Here is a 25415-nt window from a genome sequence, read left to right as displayed (position 1 = left end):
CTGAGGGCAGAGCCAGGAGGAAGCCCTACACACCACGGGGTGTGGCCCCAAATTTCCCTTTTCTTGGGAGAGGAGGTGAGTGGAGTAAGAGCGCTATTAAAGTTTTGTTGTAATCTTGGAGTATGCATGCCTGCAAGGGAGTTAAGAACTGGCTTTACTCCTTCCAATGTACCTGGCTAGTGGTGCCACTGTGATGACTAAGTCTTCTACAAGTCTTGAAAGGAAAGATGGGGTGGAGGGACGGGTGTTGGATCATTCTATGACTGAAACTCAATCGTGAAAGCTTTCTAACTGTATTTCCCGGAGATGCAATAATTAAAATATAATAATAATAATAATAATAATAATAATAATAATAATAATAATAATAATAATAATAAACTTGTACCCCAACCTCTGAAAAATAAAAAGGAAAGACGGGAAATATCTATATTTTTTTTAAAAAGGAGTTAAAAGAGAAATGGTAAAAATTTCCCCGTGAAGTTTATTTTTAGTCCCCTTGCCAACCACACCCACGCCGGGGGGAAGAAGAAAAACCTTTGAGCTGAGGACCCGGAAGAGGCGCGGAACGGGTGTGTGCGAGCAGCGGCAGCCGGACGAGCCGGGCCACCGAGGACCGCGCGTGCAGTGGGGGAGCGCTTTGCGGGGGACACCGGGCTGCCCCGGGCCGGCCGCGATGCTCCCCTCTTTGCAGGAGTCTCTGGACGGGGACGAGAAGGAGCTGGAGAGCAGCGAGGAGGGCGGCCCGGCCGAGGAGCGGAGACTCGAGCCGCCGCCCAGCAGCCACTACTGTCTCTACAGCTACCGTGGAAGCAGGTGCAGCGCCCGGCGGCCCCTGGGCGCCCGCGGGCCGCCGTCCTGCGGGCTGCGCGTCCCACCCCCGGCCCGGCCCTGCCCGGCCCTGCCCGGCAGCCGCGCCGCTCGCTAACGCTCTTCTCCTTGCCAGCCAAGAGCTTTTGCCTAAGCGCCGTCCTCCTCCCCGGCGCCCGGCCCGGCCCTCGGTGCCCGGCCTTCCCGTCTGCCCCTGGCGTCCCTGCCCCCGCGCTCAGCGCAGTGCCCTGCACGCCCAGGAATGCTCACGCCCGCCCTGTCGCCCGGTCCCGCTCCCCTGCGTTGCCCAAACCCGCCCTGCGTCTGTGCCGTGCGTGCAGCCCCCCTATCTCGCAGCCGGCGACTCTCTGCCACTGACTTTCTCTTGGCCTCGCAAGGCCTGTTTGTGTCTTGTGTTGGAGGAAAGGTGCTCGTTTCCTGATGTTGGCTGTAGCCTTTTCCTTCACTTCTTAGGTGACCCGGAGAGCGTAGGGACCCGTGTGTCATTGTCAGTCCTGGCCTAATGTACACCTGCCTGGTAGCCTTTTCCGTCGATTACCGACCCCGCCCTGCTTGCAGGCGTCCCCCGCCTACTCCCCTTGGGTCGTGCGTCTGTCTGATAGTGTATTGCTTTTGTGGTGGCAGATTGGCACAGCCGCGAGGGGATAGTGAAGATGGAAGTCCAAGTGGCACAAACGCAGAAACTCCCTCTGGTGATGACTTCAGGTAAAAACAGCTCATCCATAACCCATCTTACGTGCATCTTTGACCTGTCCCTACATATTTTGGTTTCGATGTTGGGGATCAGAATCGGAGCCTCATGCATGCAAAGCATGTGCTCTGCTACTGAGTTCCATCCCTGGCCTGGCCCATAGCTGCCAATGGGAACCCTGCTCCCACTGAACTTTCTTTGAATGAAAGCATGAAGTTTACTGGTGCCCTTGGAACCACATCTTGATTTCCTCATTAATCACTCATTCAAGCCCGGAGCAGATGCAAATACTGATAATGTAGGCCCAGGCAACAGTACAGCGGATCGGGTGTTTGCATTGAATATGGCTGACAGATTTGATTCCCAACATTTCATATGGTCCCCGAAGTAATTACCAGGAGTAATTCCTGAGTGCAGAGCCAGGAGTAACCCCGGAGTAACCCCGGAGTAACCCCGCAGGGTGTGACCCAAAAACCCAAAACGAAACAAAAAAGAAAAACAAAATCCTAACAGTGCCCAGGATGATAACCAGTAATAGTTATTTTAAGTTTCTTGATTGCAACGCCAGTAAAATACTCATCATCACAAGGGTACCAGGAAGTTTTCAGGACCAGAGTGGTGGTACAGGGGGTGGATAGGGCAATTATGTTGCATGCGGCTGGCCAGGTTCAATCTCCATCACTCCATATGGTCCCCAGAATCTTTCTGAGAGTGATCCCTGAGTACAGAGTCAGGGGTGATCCCTGAGCACACTGTTGAGTGTGGCCCTCCCCCCAAAAGAAGCAAGGTTTCAGTTCTCCCCCCATCCTTTGAATATTCTTTCATGCTCCTCTGTTGCATACTAGCTTGTAACAATTGCAAGTCAGCAGAGATCCCTCTCTCTTCCTCTTTTTCTCTTTGATGTGGGTTTGGACCACATCTAGCTGTGCTCGGGGCTTCTTGCTCTCTGCTCAGGAATCAGTCGGGTACTGCTGGGGGAGACTGTATGTGATGATCAAACTATATTGCATGCAGGGCAAGTGCCTCATTATCTCCATCCATCCTTCTCTTTCATTCATTGATGTCTCCTTTTGTGGTACTGGCACGTGGCATATTATCAACACATTATTAAATGATTAAAGGCTGGATAATAAATGATTTAAGAAAACTTTCAGGGGGCTGCAGGGATAGTACAGTGGGTAAGGCATTTGCTTTGCATGCGGCTGACCTGCGTTCCATCCCTGGCTTTGCATATGGTCCCCCAGCACTGCCAGGAGTGATCCGTGAGCCAAAAAAGCCAGGACTAAGCCCTGAGTACTGCTGTGTGTGGCTCCAAAACAAAAGTGAAAAACAAAAGAAACTTTGGTTGCTGTCATGGTTTTGTATATATACACCTGTTGCTTCATCTTCTCAAGATACCTAGTAAGAAATTTATAGATGAAATGATACGAAGCCTGGGACATACTTCAAAAAAATCTAGAAGGTGTAAAGGTTGTGGGCAGCATAAGAGCACAGATGAAATAAGACTAGTCATAAGCTGAAGTTGTCAAAACAGTGGGTGTTATATGTGACTAATTATACTATGTTTCTGCCTTTTATGTTTGAAATGCTCTATAATATACATTAAAACAAAAGACAATGAGCAGTGTTGGGATCATATCCTTTACTGGGACATTTGGTGATAGAAGATCTTTTTTCTCCCTCCAAATACTGAAATTATAGTCTCTTTGTATTTTAATCCAAAGTGAATTGAGGGGCTGGAGTAATAGCACAGTGGGTAGGGCTGGAGTAATAGCACAGCGGGTGTGACCCAAAAAGCAAAAAAAGCTCAAAAAAACCAAAGTGAATTGAAACTTTTATTTTCTATTGATAAATGTTTAGTGATGGGCAGTAGGTAGTTGAATTGAGAATAGAGGAGGCCTGACATGGTGACCTGGGAGGACAAAGGAGTGAGTGAATCAGGAAATGTGGTGAGAGCTGGATGGCAGTGTGGGTCCACTTGAAGTTAGTGATCATTTTATTTTAGTTTAGTTTAGTTTTTTGCTTTTTGGTTCACACCCGGTGATGCACAGGGGTTACTCCTGGCTTTGCACTCAGGAATTACCCCTGGTGGTGCTCAGGGGACCATGTGGGATGCTGGGAATCGAACCCGGGTCGGCCACATGCAAGGCAAACGCCCTACCCGCTGTGCTATCGCTCCAGCCCCTCTAGTAATCATTTTAAAGGAAACAGGATTCTTTGGATGCGACGTTAGCCACATAGGTGCAGGGGCAGATTAGGTGGAGAGCTGGACTAATTAGGGCTGAAGTTCTATTAAATGTGTCCAGTGAGGTAAAAACAGGAAAGGAATTGAATGAGCATTTATGCAGGGTGGGAGGGTAAATGCTGACTGTGGTTTTCAGGCGGGGTAAGGAGGAGAGAAGGGATGAGAGGAGAAAGGTGTGGAATTGTGAAAAGGAAGAAAGATGAATAGGTTGGGGTTCTAGTGGCGTTGCACTAGAAAGTGCTCTAAAGCAAGGACTAACTGACGTTGTTCAGTGAGACAGATCAAATTTGGTAATACACTAGAAATATAACCCACAGGAGTGAGAACAGAACATTTTCTCAAGTTTTTTTTTTTTTCTTTTTGGGTCACACTCAGCGATGCTCAGGGGTTACTCCTGGCTTTGCACTTAGGAATTGCTCCTGGCAGTGCTTGGAGGACCATATGGGATGCCGGGGATCGAACCCAGGTCGGCCGTGTGCAAGGCAAATGCCCTACTCGCTGTGCTATCACTCCGGCCCCACATTTTCTCAAGTTTTAATCTTATTGATCTAAAAAAATTGGGGGGGAATTATTTTTTGGGCCACACCTGACAGTTCTCTGGGCTCTGACTCCTGGGCTTTGTGCTTAGGAGATCAAATGGGACACCAGACATTGAACCCGGGTCAACTGTGTGCAAGGAAAACGCCCTACCGAAGTACTATCATCACTCTGGCCCCTTTCACATTTTAATTTTATTTACTTAAAAAAAATTTTTTTTTAGTTTGTTTTTGGGCCACATTCAACAGTGCTCTCTCTGGGCACACTCCTGGCTCTGTACTCCTGGGCCACTCCTGGCAGGATCGGGGACCAGATTGGAGATTGGGTGCCAGGGATTGAGCCTAGCTCAGCTTGACTCGAGACAAGTGCCCTGTCCGCTGTCCCGTCTCTCCAGCCCCCTCACTCAAGTGTTAAAGAAACCCTCCTGTCGTGTTCTTTGTGACGCGTGTCCGAGCCCAGGCCTCCCCCAGTAAGGAATGTGTGTCTTTCATTTGTCAAGCCTCTCCTTGGTGGATACTAATCTGCCATCTGAAGTGGAGCCAGAGCTGCGCAGCTTCATTGCTAAGCGTCTTTCCAAGGGAGCCGTCTTCGAGGGCCTGGGTAATGTTGCATCAGTGGAGCTGAGGTAAGGAGAAAAGGTGCTGTGTCTAGAGATTTCGTTTCTGACTTAAATATGAGACGTGACGAGAAACTCCAGAAGCTCAGCTCCTCTTCCATTTGCAGGGCTCATCTTTGTCCCTGGCAGTGCAAGCATGGAGGCCTCACAAATAAACATTTGGGGAGTGGAATTACTTGACCCAAGCCCAGGCTCTTCCTCCTAAGTGGACTGACTCAGTTTTACACTTGGAAGACACGAGTACCCTGCCAGACTAAAACTGTATATGTTTTTAGTCGTGCTTTTGTGAACTTTAATGTCATTTCTTTACAAAAAAAAAAAAAGGGTAGAGGGCCAGAGAGATAACTCAGCTAACTGGAGCACGGGCTTTTCATTCAGGAGACCCAGTTAGATTCCCATCACTGTCGATGGTCCCCTCAGCATTAACTGGACCCACTTCAAGCAAAAAACTGGTTAGTCACTGAGCACTGCTAGGTGTGGCCAAAATAAAAAACAATAGCAACAAAAAGGAAACATGGAACAGATACTATTATTTTATTTTTATTTCAAATGGAGAAGTAAACTTAAAAGAAGCTAAGTTCACATCAGTGACTTTAGACTAAAATATAGGCACCTTTTTTTTTTTTTTTTTTTGCTTTTTGGGTAACACCCGGAGATGCTCAGGGGTTACTTCTGACTCTGCACTCAGGAATTACTCCTGGCAGTGCTCAGGGGACCATATGGGAAGCTGGGAATCAAACCCGGGTCGGCTGCATGCAAGGCAAATGCCCTACCCGCTGTGCTATCGTCCAGCCCCATATAGGCACCTTTTGTTGATGTCCAGCCTTCTTTCTACTTCGACTTTTTTTGTTGCCGTTGCTGTTTTGGTTTGGGGGCCACACCCAGCAATGCTCAGGAGCTAGTCCTGGCTCTGAACTCACGAATCACTCCGGGTGGTGCTTGGGGGACCGTATAGGATGCCAAGGACTGAACCCGGGTCAGCTGCATGCAAAACATGCGCCTTCCCCACTGTACTGTCTCTCCAACCCCCCCGTTTTACCTCTTCATCGTGGTTTTCTTCAGACTGTGCCTCAGGATAAACATGTCACAACTGTCTGGAGCGCCCATGATTTGTTAAGTTTGTGGGGAGGGAGAACATGCTTATATTAATGTAAACACGAATATAGTATGAGATTGAAACTTGCAAGAACTTTTTCACTCAGACAGAAAAATTCCACACGTTCCTTATGTGTTGAGGGCTGTTTCAGCTAGAGTCCATCATGATAGCCAGAGCCCTGACCCCCGTGGGGACAGGCCTGGTCTTCAACAAGGCTGCAGGGACAAGGAGGCCTCAGGCCCGACTTTTCCAGGAGCAGCTTGGCACCTGCACAAGCTGCAGATTGGCTGCTGGAGATTCATGTTTATCTTCCTATTACGACGTGGAGCTCGTGGAGCCCAGCAAACTCTGACCGAGCGAGCTGTCTTTTATTGCGCAGCACTAACAGATCACGATGAGTGCCGGGTCACAATGGCAGAGATTCAGAGCAGTCCATAGAATCAGGTGCACAGGTTAATAAGACGACACATTTGACCTTTGTCTCTCCTAGGACTCCAGGCTACCGGGTTGGTTGTTACTACTGCCTTTTTCAACAAGACCGACCACTTCCCGAAACTGCAAACATGGACTCTGAATACAGCTCTTCTGACTATGTGGTCTGCTTCTTAGGAGGGTCGGAGAAAGGACTTGAGCTATATCCTTTACTTGGTATAAGAGAATAGCAGGAGGGAAAATGCAGGATTAAGGACCAACCTCCCAAATCCTTCCTTCCCCACCCTGGAGCTTCAGACTTATACTTCCTCCCTGCTTTTGGCCAGTCTGTCTTGGCTTATTTGATGTTATAGTTTGCATTGAGAGATTTTTTTTAAGGAGAGATAAAACACTGTCTTGAGGGGCTGGAGTGATAGCACAGCAGGTAGGGCGTTTGCCTTGCACGTGGCCAACCTGGGTTTGATTCCCAGCATCCCATATGGTTCCCTGAGCACTGCCAGGAGTAATTCCGGAGTGCAGAGCCAGGAGCCAGGAGTAACCCCTGAGCATCACCAGGTGTGAACCAAAAAGCAAAAAAAAAAAAAAAAAAAAAAAGGTGCCTATATTTTAGTCTTTATTTAATTCCTGAGTGCAGAGTCAGGAGTGACCCTTGTACATCACCGGGTGTGACCCCCCAAAAAAACAGTTTTAATTTGTCCTTTATTGTTTCCTTAAGAACAAACTTTCAGGCTTGAATTGGACAAGTACATTCAAGGGCTGAAAGATAAATTGAACTGTGAGGTAAGAGTATTAATTTAGCAATATGTTTATTTATTTATGTTAGTTTTGACCACCCAATGATTCTTCGGGGCTGCTTACAGCTCTGTGCTTAGTTACTTAAGTCCTTGAAGGGTGGGGAAATGTGCTACCTAAACTCCATGCATTCAGCTCAATTTGACTCGATTATTCCTCAATGGTCCCTCATTTAGTAGCTCTTTTTTTTTTTTTTTTTAATGGGAGGCAACACCTAACAATGCGCAGGCAGGGATTGCTCCTGGCTCCACACTCAAGAATTACTCCTGGGGGCTGGAGCATTAGCACAGTGGGTAGGGTGTTTGCCTTACACGCGGCTGACCCGGGTTCGAATCCCAGCATCCCATATGGTCCCCAAGCACCGCCAGGAGTAATTCCTGAGTTCATGATCCAGGAGTAACCCCTGTGCATCGCCGGGTGTGACCCAAAAAGCAAAAAAATTACTCCTGGCGATGCTCAAGAATTACTCCTGGCGATGCTCATGGGACCATATGAAATACTAGGGATAGTACCAGGGTCGGCCCTGTGCAAAGCAAATACTCTACCTGTTGCACTGTTCTTCTAATTTAGTAGTTTTAAAAGACAGAAGTGATCACAACATAATGTCACTGATATACTTGTATGATCATATAGATGGGCACAGATATCTAAATTCTTTTTTTAAATTATTATTATTATTATGACTTTTTTGATTTTGTTGTTTTGGGTCCTGCCCAGTGGTGCTCAGGGCTAGCAGTTCTCAGGGATCACTCCTGGCAGGGCTTGGGAGAACCAACCCAGGGTACCCGGGATCACCCCTGGATTGGCTGCATGCAAGAAAGCACCCTGCTTGCTTTACTATTTATCTGGCCCCTGATTTTTTTTTCTTTTTTGCTTTGGGCCATACCCAGCAGTGCTGGGGGCTGTTCCTAACTTGGGGGATCATGTGGTAGTGGGGATCAAATAGAAATGGGCCCCATCCGAGGTAAAGTACCTTAATCCCTATTCTAACTCTCCTGCCCCCAGAAAGAGATTGTTAAAAGAAGCAAGAACAGAGTCCTATAAGTTTCAAAGATACCATCTGATATTTTGTATTCATAAAAAATTCAATCCATTTAATTCAGTGGCATATGGTAACCTGCCAAGTGTGGAAGGGGATGCTTCTCTTCCCGATTTCTAGGCACATGAGATTTATATTCTGGTCAGAACTAATGGTCCATAAAGTCTCTGGCACCAGAGACAGGCTACACAATGTTTGACTGGTCTCAGAATCAACATCAATGACTTTTAGAAAGATTCCACTTTCATTAATAAATATTTCATGAATTCGGTGCATCCACATTTATGTGTTTGTTTTGGGACCACACCCAGCAGAGCTCAGGGCTTACTCCTGGCTCTGTGCTCAGGGATCACTCCTAGTGGGGCTTGGGGGACCTTACGGGGTTTCAGGTATAGAACCCAGGTAAGTGCAAGGCAAGGGCTCTACCCGCTGTCTTACTGCACCAGCCCCTGTCGTCGCTTTGACTGTTTTGAAGAGTTGCTTTGTCGGCTAGAGAGAGGTGGTGCAGGATTAAGGTGCATTCCTTGCACATGGTCGACTCCTGTTCAGTTCCTGGCATTGCTTATGATTCTCTGAGCACTGCCAGGAATAATCCTGAGCACAGAGCCAGGAGTAAGCCCTGAACACATTGGGTTTGGCTCTGTAACCCTCCTCCTCCCCCCTCCCCCCCAAAAGACCAAAACAAAAAGTAAACCGCTTATTATTTTCCCTGGTCACATTTTGAGTGAATGAGTTCTCTGTCTACATTGCATCATTCATTCAATAGGTACTTAACAACCTAAGCTCATATATGGATGTTTTGGACACGGTCCTGGGTGTTGAGGAGAAGGAATTATTATTATTTTTTTGCTTTTCGGATCACACTTGGCAATACACAGGTGTTACCTCCTGGCTTTACACTCAGGAATTACTCCTGGCGGTATTCAGGGGACCATATGGGATGCTGGGATTAGAACCCGGGTCGGCTGCGTGCAAGGCAAATGCCCTACCCGCTGTGCTATTGCTCCAGCCCCGAGGAAAAGGAATTATTAAGAGCATATCATCTGGGGCCAGAGAGATAAGGTAGAGCTCTTGCCTTGCATGCAGATGACTTGGGTTCAATCCATGGCATTTCATGTGATCATATGATCTGGAAGTGGTCCTTGAGTGCAAAGCCACATCCTGAGCACTACTGGATATGGCCTCCCACCCTCCCCCACACGAGGAGTATATCCAATGAAATAATGATATAGTAGGGGACAGGGGATGGCCATTTTTCTTTTTTTGATGGAGGGGTGTTTGGACTAACTGGTAGTATGTTAAGGCATATGCCTTAATCTCTGTACTATCTCTTTGGCCCTGGGAGTGAACACGTACATGCTTAATTCTTTATAGTGGAGAAATAGCATGGAGCCATATTAATATTCCTGAATTATTTAATTGATTAGTTTTTAGGTCACACCTGGCTTTGCTCCAGGCTCGTTCTTGGCTCAGAGATCACTCCTGATGATGCTCAGGGGACCAGTGATTGAACCTGGGTCAGTGTGTGTGTAAGGCAAGCACTCTACCCAGCCCTCCCTTTTTATTTATTTATTTATTTTTTTGGCTTTTTGGGTCACACCCAGTGATGCTCAGGGGTTACTTCTGGCTCTGCACTCAGGAATTACTCCTGGCGGTGCTCGGTGGACCATATGGGATGGCGGAGATCAAACCCAGGTCAGTCATGTACAAGGCACACACTCTCCCCACTGTACTATCACTCCAGCCCCTCCTTTTTGTTTTATTTGAAACGTAGCTTAGCTGATTTTTGTTTCTTGTTGGACTACCCCTGACTGTGCTCAGGCCTTGCTCCTGATTTTGAGCTCAGGGATCATTCCTGGCAGCTGGGGATTGAATCCAGCTCTGTCGTATGCAAGGAAAGCACCCTACACATTGTACCATCTCTCCCTACCCGTTGTACTATTTCTTTGGCCTCCCTTAATATATTTTTAAGTAACTCAATACAGAATTAATCCTCACTCTGCCAAACAAGCTTAGGAAAGCTATATTATAATTCCTCCTTAGTGGTGGTGATGGGGGGAGTTGGGGTGGGGGCTATACCTGGCTGTGCTTAGGACTTACTCCTGGCTCTGTGCTCAGGGATCACTCTTGGCAGGGCTCAGGAGATCACCTGGGGTGCCAGGGATAGAATCTGAATTCACTGCATAGACAACAAGTGCCCTGCCCATTGCACTACCTGCCCATTGCACTATCTCTCTGGCTCCTGTAGTTTTTTTGTTTTGTTTTGTTTTAATTGGTAGTACTAGCTTTAAAAAGGTATTTGTCTCTAGTTCTTTTCACTGTCGAAAAGTATAGGAAAGAAAATATTAAATCCACTAAGGTGAAGGCTTGTATTAAAGTAAATGACATTTTCTCTTGATCTAGGAAAGTGGCATAGAAGTACACATTAAGTCCTACCTGAGCAGCTGGTTCGAAGATGTTGTATGCCCGATCGAAAGGGTGGTTCTTCTCTTTCAGGAGAAGCTTAACTTTCTGCTACATGCTGTAAGTACTGTCCAAACGCAAGTTATTCCTTGAGAATCCAGGGTAGCTCTGTGGTCGAGTTTCTGCCCCATAGGCAAGAGGGTAGGAGTGCAATCTTAGCGGCACTGCTATTTGTGGTTCCCGATGAGGCAGCTTGGTGTGAGCCCTGCGACCTAGAATCGTATACCGCAGACAAGGGGGTGATGCCCACTGAGTACCACAGCTGAGTGCGTAGAGCGCCTCGTCATTGCAAGGCTCCGAACAAAGTGAAGGGCAGGTGGGAGAGAAGCATTTCTTTATGCTTTGGCAGAGACATAATCAGTTTTGAGACATAATCAGTTTCTCTGGATATTACTTCCTCCACTGTGGTCCTTGCCAAATAGTCACTCAAACTGTGCTTTTCATCAAGACAGACTCCAAGTAATTACTTTGATCTTGGGGATCAGACTTAAGGCCTCTCCTCGTAAGGCAGGTGCTCTACCATTGAGCTCTCTCTCTCCCTGAGCTTACTTACTCGTCTGGACACTTACATGACTACAGCACAATTTCAAATTGTGGCTGAGTCTTCCTGTCACTGTCACTGTCATCCTGTTGCTCATCGATCTGCTCGAGTGGGCACCAGTAATGTTTCCATCGTGAGACTTGTTACTGTTTTTGGCATATCAAATACACCACAGGTAGCTTGCCAGGCTCTGCCGTGCAGGCGAGATGCTCTCGGTAGCTTGCTGGGCCCTCCGAGAGGGGCAGAGGAATCAAGCCTGGGTCGGCTGTGTGCAAGGTGAACGCCCTTCCCACTGCACTATCACTCCAGTCCTGAGTCTTCGTAGGAGTTTAAAATATATTTTAGTAATTGCTTCTTGAAGGAATCTAGGAGAGGTGTCATTTCCAGAACAATTTGAGGAGGATGGTTAGAGAGTGAATATAGGGGTTTAGGTGCTCAACTGACATGCAGCCTGCCCAGTTAGGTTCCCAGGCCTCATCTGTTCTCCCAAGTCCCACCAGGAATGATCTGTGAACAATGAGCAGAAAAAACAGTTGTGCTCCCCAAAGCAATTTGAAGGCCTGAGAGATAGTACGGCAAGGAAGGCACTTGCCTTGCAAAGGGCTGACCCAGTTTTTATATCTGGTGCCACATATAGTCCTCTGAGCCCTCAGGAGTCATCCCTCAGCACACAGGCAGGAGTGAGCCCTGAATACTGCAAGAATGACCCCAAAGCAAACACACAATTTCAGAAGAAAAATTTAAATGCCAGGTGATCTTAGTCTCAGGATGTAGCTTAGTGCTAGAGGGCATACCTTGCATATATTAAACCCTGGATTCCGTCCCTACCCCCCACCTCCCCCCAAAGAAAAAGAAATAAAACAAATACAAAAGAAAGGAAGAAAAGAAAGAAAGAAAAGAAAGAAAGAAAGAAAGAAAGAAAGAAAGAAAGAAAGAAAGAAAGAAAGAAAGAAAGAAAAGAGAAAAAGAAAGAAAGGGAGAGAAAAAAGAATTCTAAGTAATTTTAATAATATAAAATGTCCAGATTAAAAAAAAATAGAAAAAATTGGGGCCAGAGAGATAATGCCTTACAATGGGTTATGCATTTTCCTTGCATGTGCCCAGCCTGGATTTGATCCTTGGCACCACATATGGTTCCAGAGCTCCACCAGGAGTGTTTCCTGAGCACAGTCAGGAGTGAACCCTAAGCACCACTAGGTGTGGCCCAAAAACAAAAAGAAAAAATTTAAAATCTGGGGCGAAGGGGCTGGAGCGATAGCACAGCAGGTAGGGCGTTTGCCTTGCATGCGGCCGATCTGGGTTCGATTCCCAGATTCCCATATGGTCCCCCGAGCACCGCCAGGAGTAATTCCTGAGTGCATGAACCAGGAGTAGCCCCTGTGCATTGCTGGGTGTGACCCAAAAAGCCAAAAGAAAAAAAAAATCTGGGGCTAAGAGATAGCTCAGGGGTTAAGGATTAAGATACTTTCTTTGCATGATGCTGACCCTGGTTTGATCCCCAGCACCACACATGCTGTCCTGAGAATGGCCAGGGGCAACCCCAACCCTGAGGACAAAGTCAGGAGTAACCCCTGAGCAGCACCCAAGCCCCTCACTCCTAAGTAAATCAGAAATGAAAACAAAAAGTCGTCCAGACGATGGGGGTAGCCTTGAGTAAGTGGCTAAGTTTTTCATTTCAATATGTGATGCGGGGCAGGATAGCTCAGTAGGTAGGGTACTAGCCGTGCATTTGGCTTATCTGGGTTCAAGACCCAGCACCCTATATGGTCCCTAATCCCCCCAGGAGTGATTTCCAACCACAGGGTCAGGAGTAAGCCCTGTGCACCACTGGGTATTGTTTGAAAACAAACCTTGAAATATGGTGGACACAACTGGGAGTTGGTCATTGAACCAGGTGGTAAACAATTTCAGACTCTCAGTGAACGGCAGCTGAACAAGGGGCTCTGGAGAGCTTGTGGGGTGGCGGTTTCTGGGGCCCATGCTGTACAGTCATGAGTAGCTGCTCACTAAGGAACACTGGTATAAAGTTTTTGCTTCTCTTTTGTAGGCTCTAAGTTACACTCCTGTTGAGGTTAAAGAATCAGATGAAAAAACAAAGAGAGACATTAACAGGTAAAGCACGTAGTTTTGTTTTGTTTTTTCCCAAAGAAAAAACTTTTTTCTTGGGGCCAGAGAGATAGTATAGGGGTTAGGACTCTTGCCTTGCATGTGTGCACGTGGCCGACCTCACCTGGATTTAATCCCCGGCATCCCATATGCACACCCTCCCCCCCGTCCCCCCTCCACCACCCCTGCCATGTTCCCCCTGCCCCTCCAGGAGTAAGCCCTGCATGCTGCCAGGTGTGGCCCCAAACAAACTGCCTTTTCCTTAGCAAGCCTGATTTATACAGATTTAACCCCCATCTTCTGCCTGCGCCACCTCCCTCTAGCCCCCCCTTCCTCCCCCCCAGCATACAGCATGGAATGACTTTGCTTTCTCCTGCCAGCCTGCATTTTGTGGACAAGAACTTGTTGTGTCCGCAGGTTTCTGAGTGTGGCCAGTCTCCAGGGCCTTATTCACGAAGGCACCATGACCTCTCTGTGTATGGCCATGACCGGGGAGCAGCACAGGTCGGTGGTCATCGATTGCAGCGGCCCCCGGCCGCAGGTCTACAACGCAGGTGAGCCGCCTCCCGGTGCTCTCGGTGGCTAAACTGAGCCTTCCTGCCTTGTGCAGTTTTTTGAGTTTGTCCTAGACTCATCGAAACCAGTAATGATTTCCAAACAGGCCTAGCAATTCCACCCCAAGGTACTTTGATGTTGCTTGTTAGTTTAGTTTTGTTTTTTTTGATGAGGGCCTACATCTGGTGGTGCTCAGGGCTTACTCCTGGCTCTGTGCTCAGAGAACACTCCTGGTGGTACTTGGAGGACCATATGGGATCCCAGGAATTGAACCCAGGTTGGCCATGCATCAGGCATGTGCACTCCCTGCTATACTATCTCTCCAGCTCCTGGACATATTTTGAGAAGCCCTTAAAATGTACAGAAGGAGAGAAATTAAAAATGTTCATTTTGAATCCCTGGTGCCACAGAGTACAGGTGTTAAGGCATTTGTTTTGAATGTGGTTGACCATGTTTAATCGTCTAATCTCTGGCACCACATGGTACCCTGAGCATTGCCAGGAGTCTCACCTGAGTTCAGAGTCAGGAGTTATCTCTGAGCACTGCTGGGTATGATTTCCCGCTCCGCCCCCCCTCCCCACCTCCCCCAAGAAAAAAGAACAGAAAAAAATGTTTATAAATGAATTATTTGAAAAAGGAAATAGAGGGGCCGGAGTGATATCACAGCAGGTAGGGCATTTGCCTTGCACGTAGCCAACCTGGGTTCAATCCCTGGCATCCCATATGGTTCCTGAGCACTGCCAGGAGTGATTCCTGAGTGCAGAACCAAGAGTAACCTTTGAGCATCACCAAGTGTGACCCAAAAAAGCCAAAACAAAAAGGAAAATAAAATAGCAAAGAATTGGAAGCCACTTAAATGTGTAAAGGTTGAGAAACTAGCTCAAAGGGCTGGAGAAAGTACAGAGATAAAGCACTTGTCTTGCATGCAGTCAACCGGGTTTGATCCCCAGTGCCCCATATGGCCCCAAACATCACCAGGAATAACCCCTGAGTGCAGAGCCAGGAGTAAGCCTTGAGCATCACTAGGTGTGCCCCCCCAAACAAATAAACAAACCGGCATTGGAATGCTTGCCTGGCATTCACTGTGCCCCACTCTGCTATCAGGCACCACATAGCCTTCCGAGCACTGCCAGGGCAGTAGTCTCCGTGACCCTGCAACATTGTTGGGGAAGCCCCAATACAAAAAGAGTCTCAAAAAATTGATTAACAAACTGGTAATTGTTCATGGAAATGAACTAGAGCCATGTGTCTCGGTTTATCTGAAAACCATACAGTGAGATAACCAATAGGAAAAAATACATGAAGCTTTAACATATGCAAGACAATGTGTTTGGTGGAGATGTACATATTAAGGGACAGGGATGTAGCTCATGGTAGAGTACTTGCCTTACGTGTGTGAGGCCCTGGGTTCAGTAGTCCGTACTGAAAAAAAAAAAAAAAACCACAGCGTATGGAGGGGCCAGTGAGAGTCTGGGGGTTAAGGTGCTTGCTTTGTGTGTGGCTGGTTCTGGTTCAGCCCTGGCATTGTGTATGGTTCCCTGAGCACCGCCAAGAATCACCCCTGAGCACAGTCAGGAGTAAGCCCTGAGCACTGCTGCATGTGAATCATAAATTGTTGAAAAAGGGGAGGAACATGGGAAAAATTTTAAAAGGTAAATGGGGGTGGGGACAGTCAGAGAGACAGAGAGTAAAAAAGTTGAGGCACTTGCCTTGCATGTAGCTGTGGCTGCAATTCTGGTTCAAATCTTGGAGCCACATGAGGTCTGGAGCAGTGCCAGGTGTAGACCCAACAGATAAGGGCGCTGAGCACCACTGATGTGGCCCCAAATCCAAAAACAAATAAAACAAACAATAGGAATAAGTAAAAATAATAAATAGGAGTCATTCCTTATACTTTCTGCTGAGGAGCTGATTGGGAATAAGAAGAAACACACAAGGCTTTAACCATCTTGGGTTATTTTTGTTTTTGGATCACACCTGGCGATGCTCAGGGCTTACTCCTGGCTTTGCACTCAGGAATTACTCCTGGCAATGCCCGGGGGGCCATATGGGATGCCAGGAATCGAACCTAGATCAGCCGCATGCAAGGCAGACACCTTACCCACTGTACTATCGATTGCCCCGGGTTTTTTTCTATGAGGGGACAGTGCTTGGGTGACACCTAGTAGTATTTGGGGACTATTCCTGGTTCTGTGCTCAAGAGTGATCCTAGTCCGTGCTCAGGAGACCACGTGCAGTGTCACGCTCCTACCTACTGTACTATCTCTCTGGACCCTGAATTCTACTTGTTTACTTGCTTTTTCTAAAATGTTGATAGGAAGCAACCGGTTTTGTGAAGATTGGATGCAGGCTTTTTTAAATGGTGCTGAAGGAGGTAATCCTTTTCTTTTCCGACAAGTGCTGGAGAACTTTAAACTGAAGGTAATTAACTCACAGTGTACCAACTGTCATATAAAATTTTTGTATGAGTTTTAATTTATATCAGTAACAACCTGCTTTACAGCTGCAATTTTTTTTGTTTGTTTTGGGGCCATGCCCAGCAAGAGCTCAGAGGTTACTCCTGGCTCTGCACGCAGGACTCACTCCTGAGAGTGTTTAGGGGACTATGTGGGATTCCTGGATCAAGCCAGGGTTGGCTGCGTATAAGGCAAGTGCCTTAACCCTTGTACTGTTGCTCCCCAAGTTGTGATGTTTTAATAGAAGTTCTCAAAACTTGAATTCTCAGGAGAAATTTGTACTTTTCAGAGTTTTCTGAATTTATTTCTAATTACTTGGGTTGAATGCTTACTTATTATTATTTCTTTTTTTTTGCTTTTTGGGTCACACCCAGCGATGCTCAGGGTTTACTCCTGGCTTTGCACTCAGGAATTACTCCTGGCGGTGCTTGGGGGACCATATGGGATGCCGGGGATTGAACCCGGGTCGGCCGCGTGCAAGGCAAACACCCTACCCGCTGTGCTATCACTCCGGCCCCCTTACTTATTTTTTTAAATTTAATTTTCATCAGGTTGTTCATATTAATTGATTACATTCAATATTTCAGCACCAATCCCACCACCGTTACACCTTCCCACCACCATTATTTTGAATTTTCCCACCACCATTCAAGCCTGCCTGTAAGGGGCAGATGCTAGATAATTTATTTTCTATTGCTTATTATTCATATCATGAGAGGTCATGCAGTCGCTATTGCGGCCAAGCGCTTCTGGAATTTTAAAATTGTAAATGGTTGGGGTCCAGAGACATTTCTGTAGGGAGCTAATCCATTTTGGATTCACTTGGGAGTCTCTGGATCAAGACCGTTGATGGCTGAGATGGCACCCAGAGGCAATTTGTGGGCATGACAGCCAGGAGCCCAAGCTGGTGAGATGGGAAGGGCTGGCCAGTCTCCGCTACCACCATGTGGCCTGGAATCTTGTCCCTGAACCCGTGTACCTGGGTTTTTCTTCTGGAAGCTCATGGCCACCAGCACCTGAGGTGCCCTGGTGGAAGTGGCTTGGTACAGGGTCCAGAGAGATCTCTGGCAAGCTGCTGTCTTCCAGGATTCACTGCTGTGTCTCTGGATCAAGGCGGTTGATGCGCTGAGATGGTCCCCGCGGCAGATCAGGGTGAATGTTTACTTACATCTCAAGTACATAAGGCTTGCAGTTGGAACATTTCTTATTTGGAAAGCACAGTAAAAGTGATTCAGTGCCTAAGCGTTCAAAATTAAGTCAGAAATGTTGTCACCTGAGGTGGAGCAATAGTACAGTGGGTAAGGCACTTGCCTTGCACACCACCAGCCAGGGTTTGATCCCTAGTATCGTGTATGGTTCCCAAACACCACCAGGAATGATTCCTGAACGCAGAGCGAGGAGTAACCCCTAAGCATGGTCAGGTGTTACCCTTCCCCTTGACACACACACAAACAAAATATTGTCCCCTTATTTAGGGTTTTTTTTTTTTTTTGGTATGGTTGGTTTTGGGTCACACTCAGCCATGCTAAGGGGTTACTCCTGGTGGTGCTCAGGAGAACATATGGAATACTGGGGATTGAACCCGGATTGGTCACATGCAAGGCAAGTACCTTACTTGCTGTACTATCATTTGAGCCCCTATTTACAATATTTTTTAAATGTTCTTACTTTACATAGGTATTCTGTTCTATTGAGGACAAAATATTGGAAACAAAATAATGAAAATATTTACAATAAAAACAAATATCAGGGCTGGAGAGATAATACAGTGGGTAGAGTGCTTGCCTTGCACACAGGTAACCCAAATACAATACCCATCTGCCCACCTGGTCTCAGCCCCACCAGAAGTGACCACTGAGTCCAGAGCCTGGAGCAAGCCCTGAACACCGCCAGGGGTGACTCAAAATCAAAACCCAAGCAGAAAAAATCTTTAAAAAAGTAAAAACAGGGGCTGGAGCAATAGCACAGCGGGTAGGGCGTTTGCCTTGCACGCGGCCAACCCGGGTTCTAATCCCAGCATCCCATATGGTCCCCTGAGCACCGCCAGGGGTAATTCCTGAGTGAAGAGCCAGGAGTAACCCTGTGCATCACCGGGTGTGACCCAAAAACCAAAAAAAAATTAAAAAAAAAAAAGTAAAAACATGTTGAATTTTTGGAGAGACTTTTTAGACTTATCTATTATGTTAGTAAATATATATTTAATTGGTGATCTTTTCTAGGCCATACAAGACACAAATAATTTGAAGAGATTTATCCGACAGGCAGAAATGAATCATTATGCTTTATTTAAATGTTACATGTTCCTAAAGAACTGTGGTAGTGGAGATATCCTCTTGAAGATTGTTAAAGTGGAACATGAAGAAATGCCAGAAGCAAAAAATGTGGTAGCAGTCCTGGAAGAATTTATGAAAGAATCTTTTTCTTAAAATTTTTGATCAAATGTCTTGGGACAATTATATGTTGTATAACTGAGCCTTGAAGTTTGGAATTGCAGTTGTAATTGTTGATAGGAAATGTGTTCTAGATTCTTTTTTTTCATTTTTTACTTTAAAATTTTAACTTAATTCAACATTCAATCCGAGGAGAATCAGAGCTGGAGAGATAGCACAGCGGGTAGGGCGTTTGCCTTGCACACGGCCGACCCGGGTTTGATTCCCACCCAGCATCCCCTATGGTCACCCAAGCACCGCCAGGGGTAATTCCTAAGTGCAAAGCCAGGAGTAACCCCTGTGCATCGCTGGGTGTGACCCAAAAAGAGCAAAAAAAAAAAAAAAAAAAAAAAAACTTGTAAAGCTGCAGGAGGCGTTGGGGAGAGCTCAGAGATCTGGAGCACATGCTCTGCGTGAACCAGCCCCTGGCTCGACGTGCATCATGACATGGTCCCCTGAGAGCCTCCAGGACTGAAGCCCCTCAAACTCATTGAGCTGGTAGTATTCCTCGGAACACTAAACAGGGTGTGGGCTCCAAATCAAAACCAAACCAAAATAAAACTTAAGGATTTCTTTGTGACATCTCCAGGAATTTGCTGTGATTCTAAGCAATTTTTTTTCCTCCTGGAAGAATGATAGTATTTCTTTTCAATGGACACCAGCATCTTTTTTAAAAAAGTGAACTCCTGGCAGTCAGAGAGATAGTATAAGGCACTTCTTTGCCTTGGACACGGCAGACCTGGGTTTGATCCCTGGTACCTCATATGGTCCCTTGAGCACTGCCAGGAGTGATCCCCTGAGCACAGAGCCAAGAGTAAGTCCTGATCATTGCCAGGGATGACCCAAAAGAACAAGAACTAAATAATAAAAAATGAACTCCTGGGCTAGAGAGAGAGCACAGGGGTTAAATCACTTGCCCTGCATGCAGCTGATCCGAGTTTGACCTCTCGTACCACTTAGAGTGTCCCAAGTACCACCAGGACTGATCCCTAAACAGAGTGAGGAGTAGCCTCTGAGCACCGAGGGGTGTGGCCTCCACTCCATAGCCCCCCCAAAAGTACTCCTAATTCGGGACAGAGAGCAAAATTGAAACCTTTTTAGAGACAAATCTGTGCATCCTGTGGGTGCTTGATAGATTTCTTTTTGTCTACTAGGCAATGGAAGGGCGATGAAGCCACCTTTGTCAATATGCAAGTAAATCTTGATTGTACCAGAAGTTAAATAAGCTTTAAAATAGATTCACTTGCTCCAAGATAAAACATTGTATCTGATGGAACACTACTCTGTTAGTGATTTCTATCATTTCCTTTCTTCATTTGTTCATAGTTATTTGCCAGAGCTCTGTTTTTCCCCTTTTAGATGAAAACGCTTGTTTTTAGACAGAGCGTTAAGCAGGGTGTTAAAAAAGAAACAGTACATGAATTTTTCAAGCCAACTGTAGCATAAGGAATGCAAACAGATTCTTTATGTCAGAGTTGCTCATTGATTTTTTTTGTTCTTTGTACATTAGTCACAAACCTCATACTGTTTTACTGTGAAAGTGCCCTCAGCTAGAGCCATTTACAATAATCCCCATAGAAGTCAGTTGTAACCACACACATGACTGCAGTTTGCTCTGCACAGCTCTTTAATAAATCCATTTGATAATGATTTTTTGTTTAGAAGATCAGAAGTCTTGTTTTCTCACTGCCCCCATTATACTCAGAGGACTATAGACCCATAAAATCCTCTCTTTGACTCCTCTGAATTCATATTACGTTCTGAGTTTTGACTTTGAAAATGACTGATAAAAGCTTCCTCTGTTCCCCTCCTCAGAAGTCTGGAGATGTGACTATGACTCACTTTCTTTTCTTTTAGGAGAAATACAATTCAAGAGATCCAGAAAGGTTTTCACATAGTTTTAAACTTTAATAATGTGGATTGTACTCAGTCTATTAAAAACAAAATTCTGAGAAGCATCTTTATAGCATTAAGTTCATTTAGAATGATGAGAAATCAGCAATTTTAATGATACTCTCCTTCAATCTGACTTTTTCTAATAGGCTTGGATATCAGCCCTTTTTAATTTTCGGGGGAGGGTTTGGGCCATCCCCAGCTGTGTTCAGGACTTACTTCTACCTCTTAGGGATCACTCCTAGTGGTGGTCAGAAGACCGTTTGTGGTGCTGGGGATTGAACCAGGGTCGGCTCTGTGCAAGTCAAACTACCCTACCCCTTGTACTGTTGATTCATATTTTTGTTGTTCTCCAAAACTGAGCCCATCCTACACCCAAGACATGCACTCTACCAATGAGCTACAACCTTAACCAGAAATCAATTTAATTGTCAAGAGCAATATTAGAATATCATCATCTTGAATCTGGAAGACATACATTTAATTTTCAAATTCATATGTCATTCCAGATCCATGTTGTAAATTGCTTTTAAAGCAATGATCTGCCTGCTTCAAATCCTTTATGGATACAGACAAGGTATAAGTATATATTCTTTCCTGCACCTCTATATATGTATTAGTGCCAGAGATTCACCCAGGGCCTCACACATGTGAGGTATGTGATCTACTACTGAGCCACCATCCCTAGCTCCTGTATGTAGTATTTGTAATGTAGAATGTAGTATGTAATATATGTATAATACAGAGTCATTCACCAAGAATATATAATATAAAATCACTATACGAAGTTGAATACGATGCACTCTTCTTTAATTCTGGCTCTGGGGCCGCACATCGCAGTGCTCAGAATTCTTCCCACTCAGTGCTCAGGGGACCATATATATATATATATATATATATATGTATATATATATATATATATATATATGTGGTGCCAGTGATTGAACCCGGGCTGGGAGCATGTAAAAGCAAGTACGTTAACTCTGTATTATCTCTTCAGCCTCTAATGTTATTTTATATTTTATTTTACAAATCTGTGACAGGGCCAGAGAAGCAACTCTGGGCTGAGCATGTACTATGGACGTGGGAGGTCAGGGGCCAGGTCCGCTCCCTGGCACTGTGTGGTCTCCCGAGCACTTGTGGGAGCCACTCTTGTTTGTTTTTTTTTTTTGGGGGGGGGCACACCTGGCAGTGCTCAGGGGTTACTCCTGGCTCTGCATCCAGGAATTACTCCTGGTGGGCTTGGGGGGCCATTTGGGATATAGGGGATCGAACCTGGGTTGGCGGCATGCAAGGCAAACGCCCTCCCCAATGTACCCTGGGAGCCAGTCTTGAGCACAGAACTGGAAGTAGCCCCAGAACACCACCAGGTGCGGCCCAGAACCTGAAAATAAAAGTCTGTGACAAACTGTATTTTATGAGTGTAGATGAGGAAAATAGTGACATGGGGGACAAGCTCTTGTTGACCTTGAGAAGAATCTCACAGTGCTTATGTTCATAAACACTTTCTAGATCTACATTTTAATGAACTAATATATTTTTCAAGTTTTATAATTTGTTTAAGTGTTTCCATATTTGTGTTATCTGTGTGCTGTATATACAGAGGAAATGTATGTCATATAAAAACAGTCTCAGTTTATCTGTAATTATATATTATTGTAACAATAATAAATAATTCAACTTCTCACCATGCAGTTACTTGTTTATTTACTGGTTTTTCATCACACCCATCAGTGCTCAAGCTTCCTCCTAGCTCTTCACTTAGGAATCACTCCTGGCGAGCACAGGGGCCATGTAGGATGCCAGGGATTGAACCCAGTCAGTTGTATGCAAGGCAAGCACCCCACCTGCTATACTGTTGCTCTGGCCCCTGCATTAACTTTTTTTAATAAACTCGATTCTCTTTTTTTTTCTTTTAAGCTTTTTGGGTCACACCCGGGAATGCTCAGGGGTTACTCTTGGCTCTGTACTCAGGAATTACTCCAGGTGGTGCTCGGGGGACCATATGGGATGCTGGGAATCGAACCTGGGTCGGCCATGTGCAAGGCAAACACCCTATCCACTGTGCTATCACTCCAGCCCCTAAACTCGATTCTCAGTCCTAACCCTGGGGTTGGAACGAAAGTACAGAAGATAGAGCATTTGCCTTTCACATGGCAGACCTGAGTTCAATTCCCGGCATCCCATACAGTCCCCTGAGTCCCACCAGGGGTAATTCCAGAGTGCAGAGCCAGGAGTAACCCCCGAGCCCCGCCGGGTGTGACCCAAAAAGAAAAATAAATTATATACCAAGCCTGATCCTTTTTTGGGGGGGTGGAGTTTGATTCATACCTGGTGGTGCTCAGTCAGGGCTTACTCCGGGCAAGGCTCAGGGGACCATATGTGGTTCTGATGGAACTGGGGTCTGTCACGTGCACAGCAAGTCACGGTCACCCCTGTACTATCTGTCTGACCCTCAAGGCTAAATTCTATTTGTAACAAGCTTATGAAAACATTTCTGAAGAAAATTTTTGCGTGTTGCGGGAGGCATGGGGCAAGAAAAAGCAATTTCTTTCTTTTTTATTTTTCCCCACCTTTTCTTCCATCAGTACCTTGTCGCGATGGCCAGAAGTCCCGCGGGTGCCTGCGTACTTGGCTGTGGTGCTTGCTTGCCACACATGAGGTTCTGGTGACTGCACACTCAGGCTGGGGCCCCCCGTTTGCTTGTGATGCTCACACAAGCCTGGCTGCGGTGTGACCTGAAAGCACTGGCAGTCCTGGGGGGTGGCCACAGGGACCACACTCCAGGCTTCATGCTTAAAAGGCAGGTGCTTTAGCCACTGAGCCATCTCCCAGCCCTGGAAGGACACCTGTTTTCATGTAATTTTCATCATCATCATCATCATCATCATCCTGTTGATCATCGATTTTCTCGAGCGGTCTCAGTAATGTCTCCATTTGTCCTAGCCCTGAGATTTCAGAAGCCTCTCTTTACTCATCCTTCCCAATGGTAACACATTGGAGGCTCGTTCAGGGTCAGGGGAATGAGACCCATCATTGTTACTGGTTTTGGCATATGAATACGCCACGGGGAGCTTGCCAGGCAGAGAATATAAAATTATAAGAGAATATAAACTCCTATGAAACAAGTCTGAGCTAATTATAACTAAGATTCTATTATCAACAGGAAAGGCAAATTTTTTTTTTGTTTTTATTTTTGGGTCACACCCGGCGATGCACAGGGGTCACTCCTGGCTCATGCACTCAGGAATTACTCCTGGTGGTGCTCAGGGAATCATATGGGATGCTGGGAATCGAACCCGGGTCGGCTGCGTGCAAGGCAAACGCCCTACCGGCTGTGCTATCACTCCAGCCCCGGCAATATTTTTTAATAAATGTGAAAATGGATGGAGAACTGACATCAATACATATGTTAACAGGCATTCCTCCTCCCTCTTATCCCACCCCTCCCCCCCCCACACACACGGAAAAAGATCACTTCCTTTGCTTAAGATCACTTCGTTTGCTTAAGATCCAATCTCCAAAAGAGCTGTTAAAAACTAAATTGCAGTGTGGGGGATATCTACATGTGTACAACCGTGTTAACTTATGCTTTTGAGGTACAGTTAATGTGCTCCTCACCCCCAACGCACTCAATACCCCCAGCCACGGTCCTTAAGTTACGTCTAGTCCTAATGTCACCTCTAGTCCTCCTCTTTCCCAACCTCTACTGCTTCCTTCCCACAGTTTGATGATCTCAGTTTGGTAATCCAAGACTAAGGATATGTTCTCATTTGATACTGTCTATTCTGATTTGTCCCGCTGTAGACCAGAGATGACTGCTATCATCCTGTTCTTGTTATTCTCCCTCTGACTTATTTCACTTAACATGACACCCTTCAGTTGCATCTAAGTTGTGGCAAACTGCTAGATTTCATCTTTTCCTATAGCTATGTAGTATGCCGTTGTGTATATATACCACAACTTCTTACCCATTCATCTGTTGCTGATCATTTAGGTTATATCCCATGTCGTAAAATGCTGAATATTTTCTTGAATATTCTCTTCAAGGTAATGTTTTTGTGTTTGTCTTTTTTTTTTCTTTTTGGGTCACCCAGCAATGCTCAGGAGTTACTTCTGGCTCTGCACTCAAGAATTACTCCTGGGGCTGGAGGGGCTGGAGCAATAGCACAAGCGGGTAGGGTGTTTGCCTTGCGCGCGATCGACCCGGGTTCGATTCCCAGCATCCCATATGGTCCCCTGAGCACCGCCAGGAGTAATTCCTGAGTGCAGAGCCAGGAGTAACCCCTGTGCATCGCCGGGTGTGACCCAAAAGGCAAAAAAAAAAAAAAAGAATTACTCCTGGGGCTGGAGAAATAGCACAGCAGGTAGGGTGTTTGCCTTGTACATGAACGACCCAGGTTCGATTCCCAGCATCCCATATGGTCCCATGAACATGTCAGGAGTAATTCCTGAGCGCAGAGCCAGGAGTAACCCCTGTGCACCGCCGGGTGTGACTCAAAAAGAAAAAAAAAAAAAAGAAAGAAAAAAAAGAATTACTCCTGGCAGTGCTTGGGAAACCATATGGGATGCCAGGGATCAAACCTGGATCAGCTGCGTGCAAGGCAAACACCCTACCTTGTATACTATCGCTCCAGCCCCTGATTTTATATTCTTGGGACAGATGACAAGACATGGAATTACTGGCTTGTAT

At 46.1% G+C, this 25415-nt stretch overlaps 1 protein-coding gene across 2 annotated transcripts; it reads left to right on the top strand.

Moving 5' to 3' along the window:
* Positions 1–592: 592 nt before the first annotated feature.
* Positions 593–22416, top strand: C3H17orf75 (chromosome 3 C17orf75 homolog). Of its 2 annotated transcripts, none has more exons than XM_055133360.1 (10): positions 593–816; positions 1456–1536; positions 4804–4929; positions 6507–6650; positions 7171–7228; positions 10683–10802; positions 13331–13395; positions 13807–13943; positions 16262–16365; positions 21232–22416. In XM_055133360.1, the coding sequence occupies exons 1-10, from the start codon at positions 677–679 to the stop codon at positions 21253–21255; spliced, it is 999 nt and encodes a 332-aa protein (XP_054989335.1). In that variant the 5' UTR covers positions 593–676; the 3' UTR covers positions 21256–22416. The 2 variants fall into 2 exon arrangements, with proteins under 2 accessions (XP_054989335.1, XP_054989334.1); XM_055133359.1 differs by having other exon boundaries at positions 18620–22416.
* Positions 22417–25415: the final 2999 nt, after the last annotated feature.

This window comes from Sorex araneus, chromosome 3 (assembly GCF_027595985.1).
Source record: "Sorex araneus isolate mSorAra2 chromosome 3, mSorAra2.pri, whole genome shotgun sequence".
In the NCBI taxonomy this organism is placed as follows: domain Eukaryota; kingdom Metazoa; phylum Chordata; class Mammalia; order Eulipotyphla; family Soricidae; genus Sorex; species Sorex araneus.
Note: the sequence above shows the minus strand (reverse complement) of the source record. Positions and strands in the feature narration are given on the sequence as shown.